The sequence below is a fragment of the Typha angustifolia genome, chromosome 7 (genome assembly GCF_048772165.1).
Source record: "Typha angustifolia cultivar Huaian chromosome 7, ASM4877216v1, whole genome shotgun sequence".
Taxonomy (NCBI): Eukaryota; Viridiplantae; Streptophyta; class Magnoliopsida; order Poales; family Typhaceae; genus Typha; species Typha angustifolia.
In genome coordinates this window covers 5906109-5919862 of record NC_133245.1, presented here as the reverse complement: position 1 = coordinate 5919862, position 13754 = coordinate 5906109, and the positions used below count along the sequence as shown (strand labels likewise).

The window sequence follows — 13754 nt, the reverse complement described above, 5'->3', positions numbered from 1 at the left end:
AATATGCTCTTTTGGTTTGATTAGGTGAACTTAAGCAGCAATTGCTCAATGATTGATATTGAATTGAACGTGCGCAAATCTCTGAACTGCTATTTAATACCCGGCATGCTAATAATTGAAAGGAGATCTTCCAAGAAGTAGTACATATCTAGACAAATTACTTCGCAAGATAAGAAAATGGCGGAGAGTAACGTATGATAGAGCATCAGTTTTACTTTGGGGTGAAAAATGGATAGGATAACTTATATTTTTGGTTCGGATCTTAATATTTTAATCAAATATGAATACACATAGTCTATAATTTAAATCCCTATATAATTACTAATATTTGTATCTAAGGAGTATATTAATTATAGGCATTACACACATAAGTTACAAGAATTATACGTTACATGCTTAAAAATGTAGTTATTAAAAACATTTCATTTGTAATTGCATGAAAATAGTATGTATTGTAGATGGTTTAATGTTAGTGAATTTCTGTAACAATTTATTGTACATTTGGATTGACATGGATGTAACTAGAAAACAAATAAAGAAAACTTTTAAAGGATACATAATTGAAGATGAAATAGTTTGTGCTAAAACAAAGAATGCAAAATATTAGTTTATCAGCACGAATTTATATAACTTGCTTTCCTTTAATCGAATGATTATGACTATAAATGTTGCAAAACTAAAGTCAAGAATCAGGGAATCAAGAACGGGAGTATGTTGAAGGAAACTAATAAGGTCGACAACATTCTTCTCAGTAAAGCATGCGGTGACATCCAAGTGCTTTAAATTAAAAAACTTGGGTAAGCTAAAGTACTGATCTGCCAACACATGAACTTCATTAGGTCTCGACATAATATCTTAGTAGTCAAAACACAAAGAAAGCATAATTAGCCACATCAATAAGTAATACTCATAGTAGCAAGAAAGATATTGGATAACAATTAGCCCAAAGTTTAAGTTATTAGGTAATTAATTAGTAATATATATTGTATCTTTTATATATTTTTTCATATGTGGCCTTTGGTACACATGTGAAGATAATAGATAATATTGAGAGTAAGAAAATAAAAGTGAGCTATTGAGCTATAAACTTATGAAAAGAAACTTTAATATCATATGAAATAATCGGTTAATCTAAAATATTAGTTAACAAATTAATAATATGTATTACAACAAAAAAAAGAAGAATATTACTTATTAAAAGGAAGACGATTAAAAAGACAAATTATAACGGAGGCGAAGAAAATATTAGGATGGCATTTGCTTCAAGTATAAAAAAAATTATAAAATTTTTTTAAAAAAATGAAGCAGTAATTATAATATTTTAAAAATTTTCATTGCAATTATGTAGAAAAAAGAAAACTCAAGAAATAACTCATATTTATACATAGTCAAATAGCAGATAAGGAGAATAAGAGAATACTTCACTCTCGGTGAGATGAATCAACAGCTCGGACACATTGGCGACGCTCCGGATCACGTCGCCGACACTCACGACATGCTTCTGCTGAATGTTGCTGAACTTGATGACTGCGGGGCGTAGGGCAGGCGAGTCCAATTGATAGTGTCTTATTAAACACGCGGGGCTCTCGAAGTGCAAGAATTCGAGGTTCGGGCATAGCAACCGCAGGTGCAAGGGCTCATCAGAATCGTAATCAAGGTACAAACTTCTAAGATTGGGAGAGCACAAATTCAATGAATTCATCTTTATCGGCACCAGTTTCACATCTTTCAGAGCATGACAGTTCACCACATATGATGATTTATTAGGTTTTAGAATTTCTACTTATCTTTATAACTAGCTAAATTTTTAATTATAAATAAAATATAAATATAGATAAAAACCTAATTATAATTAAATTATGGTTCTCACACTATCTTGATTCATTAGGGACTATATAGTCATTACTTTATGAAATAATAAATAAATAAGCCTAGTATTTTATTTGTTACAAAATAATAATATATAATAAATTATTAGAATTACTTAAAATGTATCTCATAAAAATATTAGTATATAAATCTAGTAATTATAATTTACAAATCTATCTATTAATCTAATAGAGGTATAAATAAATAAATATAAGCATTACCTATATTTATACCTAATTCATCATTAATTATACAAATTGTAATTAATAATAATTATATTGAAGTATATATATGACTATTAAAATAATTAATGTCTAAATAATCTATTTGCATTAATTAAGAAAGAAATACATGAATAAATAACATAAATAAAATAAAACAGAATAAATAAAATAAATAATTAAATAAAACACTGCTGGTGCCACTAGTGCTCGGCTTGTCCCAGCAGTGTGTAGAAAGAGAAGGAGAAGAAGTTGAGGGAGAAGAAGAAGAAAGAAGAAAGAAGAAAGAAGAAAGAAGAGAAGGAGAAGGAGGGAGCACGCAGACTCGAGCCAGTGGGGAGGGAGGCTGATCGCTGCTGGCTAGCCAGCAGCTAGCCTCTCGCCGAGAGAGAGAGAGAGAGAGAGAGAGAGAAGAAGAGAGAAGAAGAGAGAAGGAGAGAGAGCTCACCGGAGTCGGCAGTTCCAAGGGAGCTGGCAACGGACCGGTGCCGGCAATAAGGAGAGATAGAGAGTGTGAGAAAGAGTAGAGTGAGAGGGAAATATAAAATTAACAATATATGCTTCTACTATCCACACAGAGAACAAAAAAAAATGTCTACATATATGATTCTACTATCCACACAGAGAACGTGATAAAAGAAAAATCTTCACAATCCAAAAATCTATTCAAATATAAAATATAAAATTAACAATATTGGGAAATGTTCTCTAGAGGCTTAATCTTCTTGTTAACTTGCAATAATCTCTGCTAGAGAGTTTTCGAGGTTCCCTTCTTTTGAAAAGAAGTGCTTTCGTTTGCCCTTTCACTCTCTGAGACAGCAATTTCACAACTTTCTTCTTCTTGTTCTCAATGCCAAGATTAGTAAAGGAGGCGAAAACATCTCCTCGAGTACTCCAAGGCAGCTTTGATGCCAAGTTCTTTTCCATGCTAGCCGTCTTACAAAGCGGTGGAATCTAAGAACAAAGAGAGTCAAAACTAAGTTGCGATATGATAGATGGAACTACTCGATATCTTAAAAGGATATAAGTTTACCTCATGAGTCAAGATCAGGGAATCAAGAACGGGAGTATGTTCAAGGAAACTAATAAGGTCGACAACATTCTTCTCAATAAAGCATGCGGTGACATCCAAGTGCTTTAAATTAGAAAACTTGGGTAAGCTCAAGTACTGATCAACCAACACATGCACTTCATTAGGTCTCGACATAATATCCTAGTAGTCAAAACACAAAAAAAGCATAATTAGCCACATCTATAAGTAATAGTCATAGTAGCAAGAAAGATATTGGATAACTAATTAGTCATATCTTTTATATATTTTTTTCATGTGTGGCGTTTGGTACACACATGAAGATAATAGATAATATTGAGAGTAAGAAAATAAAAGTGAGCTATTGAGCTATGAACTCATGAAAAGAAACTTTAATATCATATTAAATAATTAATCAACCTAAAATATTAGTTAACAAATTAATAATATGTTTTACAAAAGAAAACAGAAGAATAGTACTTATTAAAAGGAAGAGGATAAAAGAGACTCAAATTACAACGAAGGAGGCCAAGAAAATATTAGGATGACATTTGCTTGAGTATAAAAATATTCTTAAATTTTTTTTAAAAAAAAATGAAGCAGTAATTATAATATTTTAAAAAATTTCACTGCAATTATGTAGAAAAAAGAAAACCCAAGAAAATAAGACTCATATTTATACGCAGTTAAATTGCAGATAAGGACATAAGAGAATACTTCACTCTCGGTGAGATGAATCACCAGCTCGGACACATTGGCGACGCTCCGGATCACGTCGCCGACGCTCACGACATGCTTCTGCTGAATGTTGCCGAACTTGATGACAGCGGAGCGCAGGGCAGGCGAGTCCAATTGGTAGTGTCTTATTAAACGCGCAGGGCTCTCGAAGTGTAGGAATTCGAGGCTCGGGCACAGCAACCGCAGGTGCAAGGGCTCATCGGAATCGCAATCAAGGTACAAACTTCTAAGACTGGGAGAGCACAAATTCAACGAATTCATCTTCATCGGCACCAGTTTCATATCTTTCAGAGCAGGACAGCTCGCCGCGATCCCCTCGAGCAACTCCCCAATTGCGCGGAAGCCATAAAGGTGGAGACTTTTGAGCCGACGCAAGCGGCATGTGGCCGGGACCGGGAGAGGGAGGACATAGCGAGCATACCACTCACCGCTCAAGGAGATGGAGAGGGATTCAAGGCATTCCAAGCGCAAGATGACAGGGAAGAGGGAGAGGATGTTTCCTGCAGGAAGGTGGAGATCGACATGGCGGAGGGCGCGCGATAGCCACGGGGACAAGATCCCAGAGTGGAAGCCGCAAACGCCGCAATGGAGTCGGAGACGGAGGAGCGCGACGGAGGAGTCCCGGCCGGCGAAGAAGGATTCGCATAGGGATTTGAACTTACCGTGAAGGGAGCGTTCATAGCATTCGAGGTCGACAGAAGGGACGGCGGCCCAGAGGTGGCGAAATCGGCGGGAGAGGACGGAGAGGCGGACGGAGAAGTGGGTCGGGAGGTTGGAGAGGATATTGACGAGGAGGTCATCCGGCAGGTCGGTGAGGCGGTCGGTGACTACTACGGAAGGCGTCATGGCCATCGGAGATTAGGTCGAGGTGGGAGTAATAAGACGATGCGGTTAGACACTAATTATATAGGATTGACGCCTACGCAACCCGATAAAAAGATTTTATTCAATTTAAATACGGATAGAATCTTTTTAAATAATATTCCGATATGGATTCGTATACGATCGGTCATATTTTTTCTAATAATTTATAATATATGTTATATATTATTTAAAGATATTAATTTATCTAATTTTATATATATTTGACATACAAAAAGTTTACTTTTTGTAAAACTCTAATCCCTGCTCACTTAAGAATAAGAATAAGCTTATTCTAGAATAAGCCTCTTTATTCTATTCTAGTGTTCTAACTAAACATCTTATCTTATTCTATTAGTTTTTCATCATTCTCTCTCATCTTATTATATACAATTTAAAAAAAATATTTAATAATAATCTATAATTATTATTTTGTTCCTACATTAGACAACATTTAATTACACATTATTTCAGCTACAGTTGAGATTCTCTCTCTCCACTGTCTCTTCTACTAAATATTAGTCATCTCAGTTATACTTTATGTTTTCTCTCTTATATATCACTTCTTTTAAATATTAGTCATCTCACATATAGTTGAGATTTTATTTTTTTAACTAGTAAATTTTGTAAAAATAAAAACAAAACATATTAAGCTAGTACAATTTTCCCATAATGCGTCTTCTAACCTCACAATACATTATAGTGCAGGTTTATAACCCCGCATTACACGGCGTTACGGGCTTTTAACTCTATATTAACCCGCAGTGCTTATTTATTTATTTTAGTGTATGATTATTTTATATTGAGTATAGGCTTATATCTTTGCATTACACCATAGTGTGGGCTTATAACTTTGTGTTACACTACAATACAAGCTTATAATGTTATATTAACCCATAGTGCCTCTTTATCTAGTGCATAGTTATTTTATATAAAGAGTGTGAAATTATTTTTCCATAGTGCGGACTTATAACCCTACATTACCTCTAGTGCATTAATATATAGAGTATTTTAAGTACGTAGTTTTAATAAAAAAAATATTATTTAAAAAAAATACTATTTAGTATTACTACTTTAACATATATCCCTACTACTTTAATATATATTTAAGGATATTTTTGTCATTTGGTATAAAACATTACTAATTTCCAAGACAAATCTATTATTCTTCAATACTATACTAATATTTTAACTAAACATTACAATAGCTTATACTAGTAGTAGCCCTCTGTTTTTAGTATTAAAATTTAGAATACTTATGCCTATTTATTCTACAAGTGAACGGGGGATTATACCTATTTATTCTACAAGTGAATGGGGGATTAATATTTTTTGTGTTAATTTTGTCTAAATAAAATATCATAATTTGTTTAAAATTATCCATATTCGTTTAGTTGGGATATAATTTTAAATTTTGATACCCATCCTCTGTATTCGAACTAAAATTATGGATCCAAATGTGGGTTGAGCACTATTTGGTTTGTATACAATTCGTTTTCACTTCTAACGCTGAAAGATAAGAGACGTATTGTATAAAGAATCGGATTAAAAAAAAGAATCTGATAGGGACTATTGTGTTTTCAGCTATTTTCTTTTTAATTAAAAAAAATAATTCTATTTTTTATCTCTAAACTATCACTATTTTTCACAATGACCCTTGAACCCCTGAGCTATCAGAAACACTTCACCCTTTGACGTGGTTAACGAAATCAGTAAATTGACTAAATTACCCCTCCACTTATAATAGTATGATAATTATATACTAGAGCTAAAATTAAATATTTTGAATTTTTTTAAATTCTTTTATTACCCCTAACTCTTCTTCATCCTCCTCTAATAGTAATAGATTTGCTCAAACTATCTTCTTCTTCCTCCTCCTCCAATAGCAATAGATCTTCTTTCTTCTCCTTATCCGACAGCAATAGATCTATCCTAACTTTATTGAATTCAAGCTTGAGCTCAGCCATGGGAGAGAGAGGCAATAGAGTTGCTTTTGCTCAACATCTCTTCCTCTCTATTATATGAACCATATATTCTTCTTCCTTCCTACCATAATAATATTGTTGGATTTAATATATTTTACTCATACACTCTGGCCCAAAATTATTTTATTCTATGTACTTTAAAAAGACTCAGTACTAGTCATTGATACTTACGACTAAAATAAAATCGTTAATTTTTTTATTAAAATTAATTGAGCACAACTAAATAAAAAAATACTTGCATTCAGTTTGAAAGCCTATAAAAATTCAAAAAATAAAAAAATAAAAAATATTGCGTTTTAAGTAATAAATCTCTTATTTGCTTATGTCCTCTTCAAAAGTTTATATTTGCATTTATACCAGTGTAAAGTTAATATTTGTACTAGTTCAAACAGTAATAATTCAATATGATAAGAAAATATTTCTTTTTGCAATATACTCTTCAAAAATCTCTTATTAGTGTATTAATATTTGCACATATACCTCTCAAAAACCACCCCATTTAAATGCCTGTATTTGGCTTTAAGTGGTTGTTAACTAATAAATTATTTGACATAATTTTTTTATTAGGAATAGGAACAATGCCCCAATTAAGATCTATTTTGCATATTTTTATAATATTATTTAAAATTATATGGATGTATGAATAAAGATGAGTAAATATTTACGTATAAAACTACCCAGGTATTCAGATGTTACATATTTGTATTATATTCTTATTCTTACTATCACCTAACTCTTGAATACAAGTTTTGTTTTGACAAGGGTTTAGAAACATGGATATGAATTTTAAATATTTCCTCCTAAGATAGATTCATACGGGAAAAAGAATTTGATACGTAACAGAGTACTGTGTGTATTGGAACGGTTATAAACTAATAAGATAAGAAAATCCTCTTATATTTCACTTCCAGTGAACTCCTAGCAAAGCCTCGGTTACTATGACCAAGTTCGCCTACCAAAACCAGCTGACCACAATCTATACTTCTCTAGCTTAGTTGAACCACCATCACTTGCTCACCTCCTTTGATCGTCGGACTTAGCATCTTAATATCAACCCTAGCATCAGAATGTTGAAAATCCATCACCGACTCATTCGATGAATCTTGCAGGTCCATAGCCAATAAGTCGAAGCTTCACCACCAGGATAGCTGAAGAAATGTTTGAGGCATCAAATTCAGAAACAGCGATAGATTGAACAGCATACTATCTATGTTGGAACTTATAAGAATCATATTATGGCATATAATGTTGCAAGAAAAATATATAATGAGGAGATCCTAGCAGATGACACAGTGGTAGAGGTTCTTAGATTTTTTGCACCCAACCACATATCTTTCTTGAACAACCAATCTAGAATGAACTCTAGATAAAAATATATATGCCAATGTCATGTCATCGACTCATAAAGGCTTTTTGAAATAGGCATCCACCTATATTAGGCTCTAATTCCCAGTGGTTTTGAGATAGGTGATGGAATTGAAGTTAAATAGGACCAACACCGAAGGCCGAGAAGCATGATTATAATCATCCTTCTAATGGATCACGTTGAGGAGCTAGCCATTAATGCTCCAATGACTTTATTTGAAGAAATGAAAGTCATAATATCCATCACCCATATCAGAGACTGTAAAACAGGTTATCCCTCATCGTAACTTCATTAGCTGATACTTTAAAGCATGGGTGGGAATATGCTTGCCTCTCACTATCCTAAATAGGATGCTTTTCATCTTAACGTGACACTCTTGGAGAATCTTCTGATCCAACATAATGTAGCCTTCCATTTCATCTTTGATGCAATCTAGGACATCGTTTGAGATGAGTGTTTTAGACTTTGCCAGTTGACGCTTTGCTCTCACCATAGAGACTCAACATTTGGCCCTCTGACATGCCTGCTAAATGCTCTTTTATGCTTGGGAGCTATCTCTCAGTTCACTAGATTTTTAAAAGTTGACATCCATCAAAGACGATGTAAAAATGAAAGAATATGACCGAAAATACGGAATTAAACTTTATAAATGATCAAAAATTAAAGACCCAAAAGATCATCATATATCCGGTCATTGGTGTTCAAGTTCACACCTCAACTTATGATTTTTCATACGTTAGCTTTGGCTCTTTTAAGCTCTCAAACACTCTATATTGATGGTGTAGCTTTTCTAAATTGAGTGAATGATCTTAAGGACCAAATCTACTATATATAGTCTAGCTCCCATTAAATTTCATAGCTATAAATTACTATATTGAAGACAAAACTATCATCTCAATCAATAAGAAAATATTCTAATAATCATGAATATTTGATATAAGAAACGAAAACGTTTTGACCATAATAAATTGGGTTAAAATAAAAAATAGTTACAAGATGGATATCATATCCATCCTTAGTTGTATCCTCTTCCCCCTTTGCTTAACTCACCCTTAATTCTCTCAACTAAACATAATTGACTCTAACTTTTACACTATAATATAAAGACATTATAATTATTTTGGATATCTACATTTGGATTTTTTATTTCGGCTTGCACTACAAGTAGCAAAGTAATAAAAATCAAAATATTAGAATGCATATTAACTTTAGGCCAAATTAGTGGTGCCAAAATATGTTCAATGAGATATTTGTAGAAAAAATCCTTAGATTTTATTCATAGTAAGATTGAGATCTTGAAATTGAATAGCATTTATTTTTTATACTAGATGCATACTCTTTTTTTTTAAATAATGACCCCCCCTCACCTTAAATAAAAAAAATCAATTTCAACTCATAATCTATATCAAAAATTATTATGGAAAAATTATATGGTGTTTGGTGGTAGCTTTGCTTAGTGATTTGGCTTGGTTGATATCTCAACGGTGCGGTTGACTTAGATGAGCAGTTCGACAGCGCGATAACTTAGAGTAATGTCCCAGCAACATTTAGTTCAGAACAATAGTTCAACGACGTGAAATTATAAAATTTATCCCATCATTGCATGGGAGTCTACCTAGAGTGTTTCGATGCTGTCGGCAGAGGCCAGAGCTGGCCAATATATAAGCCCATCTAGGTGGCAATTAACTACAGAGTTGGCCTCCAAAAAAGAACTTTTGGGCCCTAACTTTAGCCCAGAAATACCACTGCTATTGAGTTGGGCCCCAACGTGAGTCCAATAAAACCAACAGCCATGCAATACCTAAGCAAACTAAATGAAAGGATTAACTGACAATAATTTTTCCAATGTCCATTACTCCAACATTCTATTAATAGCTATTTTCGCAAACAATTCTTAATTAATTATATTTTGGGGGAGTATAACAAATAAGTCTAATTACAATGGGAATATATGATCTCCCTCTTCAACTCTTTCTCTCTTCAATGATACATCTCTCTCACCAATATTCAACTGGCATAATCATCACCGGCAACACAATAACTTGAATCTAATTGACGCCAAATCATCACATGTTGTCTGATCAACATCTCCAATCTGATTGATGCTCCGGTTGAACAGCTATCTTTATATAATTAGGTTGACCACTGATGTTGCTAAGGATGGTGATAATTTACATATTATTTATTAAATTATTCTTATTATAGCAACTTATCAAGTTTCTAATACTTTTTTTTTTTTAAATATTACCGATTATGTCTAGTAGGAAATATGATTTTGGTTATGAAAAACATAGAAAAGAAAAAAAAAAGATGGATTAATTCAATTTCAAAAAATAGGCTCTTGATAAATGTTTTACTAGTATGTAGAATATGTGATGCGAACCGGGTTAGATCGGATCACATCAAAAGGAGATTAGGCTCAATGGATTGAGTCTAATTATCTTATTTAGTTATTTGTTTAGTTAGAGTCTTAGCAGGTTAGGATTTTATTTAATTAATTAAATCCAACTCTGCACAGTTTTGAAAAAATATTCGCATAATATTCTACACATATTCAAATAGTATCAAACTAGTTGGATATGATCGCCAACCTCTAGATCTACAACTTTTATATTCATAACTTGTCCAGATTTGGAATCTATCTATGACGAAACGAAGGGTTAATTCGAGAAGATAAAGAAGACTAATTTAGTTGATTTGTTAGGGTTTTAACTTAATTGTTGGTTTGTTAGGATTTGTTTGGAGTTGTTTAACTTGGTTAATGAGTCCGTAGGGTGAGCCTCTATATATATGTGGAGGAAACCCTAATTGAGATTGTTCTTATCTAGATTGGAATTGGCTTTAGCTTCAACTTCTTCTCTCTTGACTTTAGCTATTGGCGCCCTCTTCCACCGCCCAAGTCTTTGGTCGGCTTCTTCCAGCTTCTAATCTCTCTTTTCCACAACAACTTCTCCTCCTTCACACCAAGAACTAACCCTAACATCCATCTAGCTATTGAAGGGCTATCAAGCTAGGATCTAAGTTTCGGAACCGTTGCGGATCATATTAGACTGGTTTGTAATAATATGACAATAAATTCACATCAAAATCTAGTATAGAGCAAGTAATTCTCTCAACAGAATAAGAAAATAATGAAACAATTATAGAGGATGATAGCAATGTGGAAAATATTACTAATATTGAAGAATCAATATGAGAGGATAATTTAAAATTTCCGAGAGATGAAAAGAATAAATATTTTTCAACTAATTATTTTATCCGAAATTAACCAAATGGTGAAATTTTTTGATAGGAGATAGTTGGTGTACTCAAAGGACTTAGATAAGGTATATTGTTCTTGTTGTAAGTTGTTTAACCGAAAAATCTAATGAAAGTCATTTAGCAAATGAAGGAACTAAAATAAAAATTAGAAAAAAAAACCTAGTCATGAAACATATGATGAATATATTTCTAATATAAATAGTTGGATAGATTTAGAAATCAGATCAATAAAGAATAAATCAATAGATAAGAATATCCAAGATCAAATTAAGAAATGTTCTATTTAGAATTATTGCTATGGTACAAAATCTTGCTAAGAATAATTTAGCATTTGGCGGAACAAATGAGAAAAATATATCCAGAGAAAAATGGGAAGTTTTTAAATTTAATAGAAATGATTGCAATATTTGATCTTGTAACGTAAGAGCATGTTCGACGTATTAAAAACAGTGGAATTCATAATCATTTGGGCATAATACTTTTTAATTATACTTAACTGTACCCTAATATGAGTCACCAAGAGCAAATGGCACTTATATAAGGATGCCTAGATATATCGGACATGCCATTAAAATTAAGAAATATTTTTTAGAATTATTAGAAGGAGATGATAATTTAGAAAAGATCATTTCTTTTATATTAAAAATATTTTTTTTATTATTGAACAGCCCGAAGACTAGATATAAGCTGGATAAAGAGTCAACTCTTTTTAGATATAAAGTTATTAAGGCTCATCAAACTTTAGCCAATATACTAATTGGGATTATTTTTGACACGTCATATGGTTGTCATAATCTTAATCTTATACTTTGTGACAGCTAATTATTACTCAAAAATTATATATATTTTTTTATAATTTTGTATCTCAAAAAGCAAGGAATATGTTTAGATAAGTTAATTCTTTATTAATAATATTTAATTTTGATTATTAGTTTTTAGGGCTTCTTGTGATATATTATTCACTTAGGGCCTGCATTCATGTTAAGATAGCTCTGGTAGAGACTTGAACTTAATGCATGGATTTTCGTCATTCGAATAAGCTAGATTGGAGGTTGAACTCAACTCTCTCATATTAGTCCAAACCCCGTTCACTTTAGGAATTTTTTTCTTATTCCAAAATAACATATAAACATCAAAATAACCCCATTCTAGAATATAAATACTATTCATCTAAATTATATTTTATACCGCACACTAATCTAATTACTAGTTTATCCTTAAAATCTATCCCATCAATATATTTTATATCAAAGAGCATTCATGGTAATTTCATATAAAATAAAACACATTTTTTCCACCGATTCATTCACTTCATTTTCAAAATAAAAGTAATTATTACTCTTATTCTAAATATAAGTGAATATAAGAATAGTTATTTTTAAAATAAAGGTTTTACTTTGAGAATAATAAAAATGAATACCTATTCTAAAATTGACCTTATTCATAAAATAAATGAGATGCAAGGGGAGCTCATGGTTGATCAGCTCAATCATTAGCTGAATACATTAGAATACTCAAGTAATTTGAGAATGTTACTGTTGTCACGTTTTGGAAAAAAAAAGATTCTTAGCCCCAGCTCATTTGTGAAATAGGAATAGGCTTCTTCTAGAATAAGCCTCCTTATTTTAGTGTAGTAACTAAACCACATCTTATCTTATTTTAGTATATTATTTTAATATTCTCTCTTATCTTAATCCATACAACTTTTAAAAACTAATTTATTAATACCTAGAAATTATTAGTTTACCCTTTGAGCTGACAACACTAATTTAACATTTAATCAACTATAGTTTGATTTTCCTCCCTCTCTCTTTCTCCTCTTTCTCTTCTCTAGAAAGGCAGCCATGACCTCCATCACCGAGCCCAGTGCTGAGCTTTCTCAACCTCCGCACACCTCTCTTTCAACGAAGCATTACAACCACGCTTCCTACGCCTCTCCTCCGACGAAGCATTGTGACCAAGCTTTCAACACCTCTCTCTGACGAAGTAGTATGACCACGCTTTGCACACCACTCCTCCGACGAAGCACTATGACCACGCTTCGCACACACTCTCCTTGTAGGAGCACATCTCTCCCATCTCTCCGATTAATCAGCATTAAACAAATATGTACCAAAGGGTAAAAACGAAGTAGACTGTGGGGTTATAATCAAGAAGATTACGAGATTATAACCCTGCATACCAACACAGTGCAGATTTATAATCCCGCATTACCCCGCAGTGTGGGATTCTTACCCCGCATACTCGAGTCAGGGTTATAACCTCGCATACCAGCATACTATGGGGTTATGACCCTACAGCGCAAGAATAAGTCTGTATCTTTCCGCATGGAAAATTTTGACACAATACACTATTTACACAAATTATGATGTATAAATTACTTGCATGAATGTGGTATTTTGTCTTGCGTTTCTCCATTGATA

General features: G+C 32.6%; 1 protein-coding gene across 1 annotated transcript; it reads right to left on the bottom strand.

Annotated features, from left to right (window-relative positions):
- Nucleotides 1-2798: 2798 nt before the first annotated feature.
- LOC140762180 (putative F-box/FBD/LRR-repeat protein At5g44950) lies at nt 2799-4710 on the bottom strand. The gene is made up of 3 exons (XM_073099809.1): nt 3838-4710; nt 3124-3303; nt 2799-3044 (listed from the first exon to the last, which is right to left on the bottom strand). The coding sequence occupies exons 1-3, from the start codon at nt 4708-4710 to the stop codon at nt 2799-2801; spliced, it is 1299 nt and encodes a 432-aa protein (XP_072955910.1).
- Between the last annotated feature and the right edge of the window lie 9044 nt (nt 4711-13754).

Coding starts and splice junctions, on each gene's coding strand:
- LOC140762180 (XM_073099809.1), bottom strand. CDS start 4,710: ATGGCCATGACGCCTTCCGTAGTAGTCACCGACCGCCTCACCGACCTG. Junction 3,304..3,837: donor TTCATCTCACCGAGAGTGAA/GTATTCTCTTAT, acceptor TTTGACTACTAG/GATATTATGTCGAGACCTAA. Junction 3,045..3,123: donor CCCTGATCTTGACTCATGAG/GTAAACTTATAT, acceptor CTTTGTTCTTAG/ATTCCACCGCTTTGTAAGAC.